At 46.5% G+C, this 8,660-nt stretch overlaps 1 protein-coding gene across 1 annotated transcript in view; it reads right to left on the bottom strand.

The window, feature by feature from the left end:
* RPA1 (replication protein A1, 70kDa) overlaps window positions 1–8,660 on the bottom strand; it is a 57,265-nt gene that overhangs the window by 21,903 nt on the left and 26,702 nt on the right. The window contains exons 5-11 of the mRNA XM_011956307.1: window positions 6,519–6,683; window positions 6,153–6,285; window positions 4,649–4,751; window positions 3,041–3,109; window positions 2,696–2,888; window positions 2,403–2,542; window positions 1,620–1,768 (exon numbers count right to left, since the gene is read on the bottom strand). Of these exons, the coding sequence (XP_011811697.1) occupies window positions 1,620–1,768; window positions 2,403–2,542; window positions 2,696–2,888; window positions 3,041–3,109; window positions 4,649–4,751; window positions 6,153–6,285; window positions 6,519–6,683 (952 nt within the window). The remainder of the gene's footprint in view (window positions 1–1,619; window positions 1,769–2,402; window positions 2,543–2,695; window positions 2,889–3,040; window positions 3,110–4,648; window positions 4,752–6,152; window positions 6,286–6,518; window positions 6,684–8,660) is intronic.

The raw sequence follows: 8,660 nt of genomic DNA, 5'->3' as shown, positions 1-8,660 counted from the left end.
CCACCTCGCCTGGCTACTTTTTTGTATTTTTTAGTAGAGACGGGGTTTCACCGTGTTAGCCAGGATGGTCTCGATCTCCTGACCTCGTGATCAACCCGTCTCGGCCTCCCAGAGTGCTGGGATTACAGGCTTGAGCCACCGCGTCCGGCCAGAGGTGGCCCTTCTTACAGTAAAAACTCTACATTGTTATAGCCAAGATCCAAACATCTCTAATCCTTGTCCAGATAGCATGTGTGCACTGAACTTCTTTGATCAATGCCAAGTTATTTTATTCTGGGGACAGCCGTGCTTTTTATGTTGACTAGGATCATGGTTATTGACAAGTAAAATATGATAATGTGGGAATGCAATTAACCTGGAGTGGAGCTTCAGAGCGTGAAAGAAAATCAAGCAATAAGAACAAACCAAATCTGTGGCTAGTTCTGGTCAGACTATGAATGGACCCTGCCGTGCGGTAGATACGTGTGGCCCACAGTGCTCGTGAGGATGGCTTAGTGACTGAACATTCCAGAAGATGGCTCAGGAAAGTGGTCAGACACCAGTGCCATTGGTTCAAATGAGTCAAAACAAAGGAGGAGTATGTAAAATGAGCTCATTCTTTAGTTGCTTAAATCCCAAGACACAGCTGAAAACAGACATACTCCCCCCGTGACTACAGCTACAGGAATTACTGAAGCTTGGGCTGGCGAAGTGTTTTCCCTGACCACATCAATCCTCACGTCCCGTGTTTCAGTTTGAAGTACTCTTTTAAGACAGAGTTTGAATGTCCTGAAAAGCTAGATACAGTGAGGAGATTTTAACAGGCTCTCCTCATCCCTTGAGTGCTTTGGGAATAGCAATCTAATCCTAACAAAAAGCCCATTGTTCTCACCACACTTGATCAGAGTCCAGCGAATACACACTAGAAGATGTGATCGGCACCAAAGACTTGACAGAGAAAGAAAGCTTGTGCTCCCCCCACACCACAGAGGCCCAGAGCTGAAGCCCTGGAAAGAGAGGTGTCCTCAGCACTCGCACAGCTGCTGAAGCCTGGCCGTCCCCTCCGGCGGCAGGGGCGAGGTCAGCAGGCAGCACTCACGTTCTAATTGCCTCCTCCGACCCCAGGTTTGGTCTGGGATGACAGGTTCGTCAGTTCAGGGGCTTTAAAGCCCTCCTCTCGGAAGGCGTAATGCCTCCCAGAAACACAGGAGCTGCACCCCTCAGTGACAAAGCCTTCCGCTTGGCAGAGAGCTCACATACTGACTGTAACCAGCTTTTCTCTTTTTTTTTTTTTTTTTTTGAGACAGAGTCTGGCTCTGTGGCCCAGGCTGGAGTGCAGTGGCCGGATCTCAGCTCACTGCAAGCTCCGCCTCCCGGGTTTACGCCATTCTCCTGCCTCAGCCTCCCAAGTAGCTGGGACTACAGGCACCGCCACCTCGCCCGGCTAGTTTTTTGTATTTTTTAGTAGAGACGGGGTTTCACCGTGTCAGCCAGGATGGTCTCGATCTCCTGACCTCGTGATCCACCCGTCTCAGCCTCCCAAAGTGCTGGGATTACAGGCTTGAGCCACCGCGCCCGGCAACCAGCTTTTCTCAAAGCCCAGCCTCAAGTCACCCTCTGTTTAGCCCCACAAAACTTACCAACCACGAAGCTTATAGGCCTCTGGGATGTCAGGATTCGCAATGATAGTGCTTGAAGACAGCACGGAGAGGCTCCGTCCACCGAAATCAGAGACTCTGGCTCCTTTGATAGCCAACACGGGCTGTCTAGAACCATCAAATTTTTCAGCCTGTAAAAGAAACACCAGGCATATACAAGTGTCACTAGCAGGAAGAACACAGAAGGTTTTTACAGAAAACAAGGCAAACAGTCAAGAGTAGAGTGAACGTAATCAGTGTACCTGGAATCTATACAAGACAGACCTCACACATGAGAATCTGCTCAGAGACACATCAAAACTATCACTGCTTTCCTCGAGTTGGGGGAAAGAGCGTTTCCCCACGTAAAGCTTGAGTCACAGCAAATCTCACAGAAGATAAAGGATTTCAAATATTTGCCAGACAGCACAACCCTTCCCACCTACATGGTGAAAGCTCCCAACTCATAGGACAAAACCGCCCCCACGAGGAGCTCCTCCTGTGTGTGCTGAAGACCCCATCCTACAGGACGAGACCACCTCCCCAACCCAGGAGCTCCTCCTGTGTGCGCTGACCGCCCCATCTTACAGGACAAGACCGCCTCCCCCAACCCCAGGAGCTCCTCCTGTGTGTGCTGAAGACCCCATCCTACAGGACGAGACCACCTCCCCTAACCCAGGAGCTCCTCCTGTGTGCGCTGACCGCCCCATCCTACAGGACGAGACCGCCTCCCCTAACCCCAGGAGCTCTTCCCGTGTGCGCTGACCGCCCCGTCCTAGCACTTACATCTTCCCCCCACAGCGTGGCAGTCACCACCTTCCCAGATGTGTCCATCAGGTAGATATTCCTCTTGGCAACCTCTCTGTTGTTAGACCTCACTGTGATTTTAGTGGCATCTTCGTAGCTCTTGCAGATCCCGATGATGTCTAAAACACAGGCACGTGTTAGCAGGAGGCGGTCAAGGCTCCCACTCTGACACCAGCAAAGGGTGAAGGGCAAGCGCTGAAGTCTTGACCCCGCCCCGTACAGTGCAAAGAAAGCTAGTCCTCCCTGCTCCTCCTTCCCACGCACGAGCTTACCTACGAGCGAGTCTTTCGACTTGCTCTCGAGGTCATCAATCCCCGTGAAATCGAACTGAACCGTAGGTAAATGATGGTCGTCTTCACAGGGCAGGATGGAAGTCTCGTTATTGAAGGTCATCTCGTAGTCATTTTTAACAGCTGTGAACTGTTTGTTAGCAATCTTCAGAGTGCCTTTCGAGAAATAATACACCTGCGAAGGAGGCCACGTCACAGACCTTGAGACTACCATCCAACTGGACAGAAACCCCTGGTCTGTCACCACACACCCCTCCCCTGGGCCAGAGTCTTCTCATCCGCCTCCACCCCGGGGCGGTGTCAGTTCTAAAGTCAGCACAGCCATACCTTGTTCACTTCAATAAGCGGAAAGAATTTGTCCACTTGCTCGTTGAAAGCTGTAGCTCTGATTTCACCCTGCAGAGGCAAGTGGGCAGGTTAGGGCTGTGGGACTGAGCACAGGCCACCCCAGCACCAAGTGACATCTTGAGAGCAGGGACACACACACAAACGGGGCCCAGAGAGGGCTACAGACATCCCCGGAACCTGCATTTTACAGTCACACATTCAAGTCACTGGCCCCGCTGAAGAATGAGAATTTCAACTAACTGATCCCATAATCATGCTGCATTAGCCTCAGCTGAGAAATACAACAGCACAAAAGGGCAATGACGATTAATTTATTCTGACAATAAAAACCAAAAACCGTTGAATACCGAGGGACACGCCTGGAGCCCACGAGGAAGGTGCTGCACGGGGGTGATTCACCAGCTCGCTTCAGCTGCCCTCTCAGTGACAAACCACTTCCCATTCGGGGCCATTGCCAAAAATGTCAGAATAAGTCATGTTTTCAAGTTGCTTGTGATCTGATTTTCACTTTTGCTTTTCTGTCAGCCAGAATGCTACAGGTGGGCAAGAAATTTTAGCCAACCACCACACATTGGAGTAATAATTTGTAAAAAAAAAAAAAAAAAAAAATAAGTTCTAATATTGATTCTGCCATCACACAGTCAAACATTCTGGGTGTTATATCAACTTCCCAAAAAAAAAAAAACTATTTTTTTCTCCCCCTTTGGGAGTCTGAACAAACAGGAAATCTGCAGCAGTTTGAAAAGAACGCTAAAGTACATTTTAGGAATTATTATTATTATTATCATTTAGATGGAGTCTTGCTCTGTCGCCCAGGCTGGAGTGCAGTGGTGCAATCTTGCGGGGTTCAAGCGATTCTCCTGCCTCAGCCTCCCAAGTAGCTGGGACTACAGGCACCTGCCACCATACCTGGCTAATTTTTGTATTTTTAGTATAAACGGGGTTTCACTATGTTAGCCAGGTTGGTCTCGAACTCCTGACCTCAAGTGATCTGCCCACCTTGGCCTCCCAAAGTGTTGGAATTACAGGCGTGAGCCACCATGCCTGGCAATTTCAGGAATTATTAACAAAACTAATAGATTAACAGCTATCAAGACCGTCATGCTTCCATGGGATAGGAATTTTGTCTCATTGTCATGGTTCTGTTTAGTTTAAATAAAGCAAATAAAGAATCTGCACAGTCAGAGCCCATTTCCCACAAAACCATTTCTGTACCAAGGTCACAACTGTGTGCCTTCTCCTGTGGCCCAAAGCTCCACTGTACTCACAAGCAGGCATCACCTCCCAGTGCTCTGACTGCACCTGCCAGCAAATTAGACGCTCTCCAGTTCCCCCTGCCCATGAGGCTACTTACACATTTAGAAAACTACTTTCTACTGCTACAAACACTGTATTTGAGATCAAAGATTTTATTTATGACCTTAACCCTCTACTCCAGACAGCATCAAAAGACAGAGGGAAAAGCACAATAACAATCAGGCTTCTCTCTGGCCTACTATTATTTGTCACCTCATAGGCCCGCAGAGCTGAGCTTTTTGTTTCTCAGAGAGTCTACTACTCTTACTTCCCCACATGACAAATACTCACACTTTCATCAACCAGTTCTAGAGAGAAAAGCTTCCCTTCCCCTCGGGAGTTGCTCCAGGTACGGATCTGACTTTTGTTGGTGACACGAGCACAGATAGTCCACCTACAAACCAAATCGATTACATTAGTGTTTGGAGTCTTCCTTAGAAGAGATAAAGTAAGAAATCATCTTCCTACAGCCCTTCTCGTCTTCAAACACATATTCCATTTTCCAACCTGTATTTTAATCCAGCTAATTAAAACCCCAAGATGACACTCCGGTTTGACAGTTTACAGAACAAGCAAATAGTAAAACATGCAGGTGATTTAATACCAACTCATTCTCCTGTCAAATAAGTAAATTGGTAAACTCTCTCCCTTCTCCAAAAAGCATCACCAAGGCAACAATATCCCCTTAATGAAAGGTTCTAAGCTGGAAAATACAGTAACACCAGCAATTATATTTTGCCATGGTTTTCAATTATGGGAACTGATGTAACTGGTGTCAAACTTCTGTCTCATTCCTAATGTACCCTGAATAGAAATCCACGATGTCGGTGGACCACCAGGGACAACACGCCGAAGCAGCATGACCTTGGAGAGAGGCACGGAAAAAGGAGGCACAGGGCACATTAGGTACCTTACTTATAATTTCACAGGGAAAAATAGCTTTCCTACATTACAGAGTATTGAAGAATAAATGTAAACATACCTGGAAGGATCTGAAAAAAGAACTCTAATTTTTAACTATTCAAATTTCTTTATTTCGTGTATTTATTTTGTGAGACGGAATTTCACTCTGTGGCCCAGGCTGGAGAGCAGTGGCGCGATCTCAGCTCACTGCAACCTCTGCCTCCCGCGTTCATGCCATTCTCCTGCCTCAGCCTCCTGAGTAGCTGGGATGACAGGCGCCCGCCACCACGCCTGGCTAATTTTTGTATTTTTAGTAGACACAGGGTTTCACCATGTCGGCCAGGCTGGTCTCGAACTCCCGACCTCAGGTGATCTGCCCACCTCAGCCTCCTAAAGTGCTGGGATGACAGGCATGAGCCACCGCGCCCGGCTTCAAATTAATTTTTAGTGGAAAAAAGTCATACAAATGAAATACAGGCTCAGGGTATGTCAATGTGGTTAATACAAATTCTGCAGATTATTTTAGCCAACTAAACCAAAGATGAAGTCACCTGTTTATAGGAGAAGAGTAAATGCCTTTTGAATTATCAGAAATATTTATTTTTACTCATAAGACTACCAACTGATTAAGCATTACATATTTTTAATTTCAAATTCTTTCAAAATGAATGAAACCTCACAGGCTATGGCAGATTGCTATTGCTATATTTTCCAACAAGAGTTAAAGGCTGCCACAATCTGTACCCCTTTCCTCCTCAGCGAAAAAAAAATAAAGAGTAAACCCATTCTATTTGGTGGTGACCCTGAAGTTTGCGCATACATAACTCAAGAGTCCATAAAGGCTTCTGGGATTCCGTAAGCGCACTCTGAACGTATTCTATGCATAACTCACTTGGACTGGTAAGGAGTGAGGCTGGCAATGGGCACCACTTTGGACTGTGTGCCCCCAGAAGTGTTTGACAGGCTGGGACCTCCAGCTTTTCCAAATGTCTTTGAAGCACCAAAAGCCTTAGAAACAGTGGAACCTTAAAAAACAAACGCAAACAAAAAGGAGTATTATTATTCTACTTAGCTTTTTTATAGTAAGTTTTACCATAACTCTAAATTTTTGAGGTGCCACTAGTGAAATCCTGTAACATGAGAGGCAAAGCTTTTCCTCTGTAGCATGCAAGAGATACGCAGATCAAATAGAGACTGAGGCTGGAGGCTGGAAAAGCAATCTAGAATGAAGGCTGCGCACACAGAGGCTCACTGTTACGTTTGCTGACGTCAGCCCCGAGGTCAAGGTAATAATGGTAATGAATCCAGACACTGTTCTTTCTGAAGGCCGCCCTCTTACACATTTCTCTAGCCTCAATGGGCAAGATAATGGGTGAGAAAAAGGAAATCAACTTTCGTAACTGGTAAAACTGACGGCAAGGCACTAGTCACACAAGAAAAAAAGCAAGAGGAAAGACAGGACGTAAAGGACCTATCACAAATAGATTGTCTCCAAATCCCCAGACAACTCCCAGATCTCCACGCGTCCAGAGGACTAGAAAGTCTAGAGTGAAGTCCATAAGAATGAGTTGAGTAAAGGGCAGGAATCAGTTCTGGTCAAGACACGTAAGTGAGTGACCACTAAGACCCTTCCGCCTCCTTAATCCAAACCTAAGCAGCTGCCCGGCACCGGGAAACCACAGGGATCAGATGAGTTCTTTTAGACGCACCATGTATCTGCAAAACTCAACCTCCAAATCCAGAAAATATAATTTAGTTCAGTGATTTCATACCCTCTATATCAAAACATTTTTTCAGAATAGAATTTGGCTAAAAAGATCAATACACCATCTACCCAGTATTTATTTACCGAGTTTCCACAGCATGTACCACACCCTTCTAGGCATTCGTAGTAATTAGTAAAAAATACACATAGGAGTGTTCCAGGGTTAAAATTTTCTATTCTAACTGGGGAGTCAAGAGAGATCAATACACACACAACAGTAATTACCTCAAGACTGTGTACGGAAACGCATGTACTTTGTAGAATACATGTGCATACCCATACATAATTTATAATTTCATAAAACACACACAAGCATCCATTCATCCAATTTATTTCATGCTGGGTAGCTTCTCCTCCGTACACACCCAGTTCATTTTCTTTCACTACATAGTGTAGGGAACATTAACTGATTTTCATTTTTTTGAGACAAGGTCTTGCTCTGTCCCCCAGGCTGGAGTGCAGTGGCATGATCTTAGCTCGCTGCGGCCTCAAATTCCTGAGCTCAAACGATCCTCCCACTTCAGCTTCTCGAGTGACTGGGACTATCGGCGTACACCACCATGCCTGGCTGATTGTTTAAAAAAAATTTTTATAGAGACAGGATCTTACTATGTTGTCCAAGCTGGTATCAAACTCCTGGGCTCAAGCAATCCTCCCTGCCCTGGCCTCCCAAAGTGCTGGGATTACAGGTGTAAAGCCACTGTGCCCAGCCCAGATTTTTAAAAATGTATTTTAATATAAGGCAAAGATAGACAACCAGAAAAATAATTCCGTGGAGGGAGGGAGAGGAATAACGTACTATTTGTATATCAGCCTAAGGAAATGATTATTTACCACGTTAGAGTCTATCTCACCATCCTCTTCAAAAGTGTGTGTGTCTGTGTGTGTGTGTATGTGTGTGTGTGTGTGTGTGTGTGTGTGTGTGTGTATACATATATATATTTTTTGAGACAGAATCTCACTCTGTTGTCCAGGCTAGAGGGCACTGGTGCGAACTTGCCTCACTGCAACCTCCACCTCCTGGGTTCAAACGATTCTCATGCCTCAGCCTCCCGAGTAGCTGGGATTACAGGCACACACCACCACACCTGATTAATTTTTGTATTTTCAGTAGAGATGGGGTTTCACCATGTTGGCCACGCTGGTCTTGAAGTCCTGCAGGTGATCCGACCACCTCGGCCTCCCAAAGTGCTGGGATTATAAGTATAAGCCACCACGCCTGCCCAACAGCATATTATTTGAGAGTTGTGTATAAATAGATCCACTTACAAAAGGAGAGAGAGAGAGAACTCGTAAGAGTGAGAGAGGCAAATAGATACTGCGAGGCAGATTAAAAACAACAGGCCGGAGGCCGGGCGCGGTGGCTCAAGCCTGTAATCCCAGCACTTTGGGAGGCCGAGGCGGGCGGATCATGAGGTCAGGAGATCGAGATCATCCTAACACGGTGAAACCCCGTCTCTACTAAAAATACAAAAAAAATTAGCCAGGCGAGGTGGCGGGCGCCTGTAGTCCCAGCTACATGGGAGGCCAAGGCAGAAGAATGGCGTGAACCCGGGAGGCGGAGCTTGCAGTGAGCCGAGATCGCACCACTGCTCTCCAGCCTGGGTGACAGAGCGAGACTTTGTCTCAAAAAAA

This window comes from Colobus angolensis, unplaced genomic scaffold (assembly GCF_000951035.1).
Source record: "Colobus angolensis palliatus isolate OR3802 unplaced genomic scaffold, Cang.pa_1.0 Scaffold110, whole genome shotgun sequence".
Taxonomy (NCBI): Eukaryota; Metazoa; Chordata; class Mammalia; order Primates; family Cercopithecidae; genus Colobus; species Colobus angolensis.
This window is presented reverse-complemented; position numbering and strand designations above follow the sequence as displayed.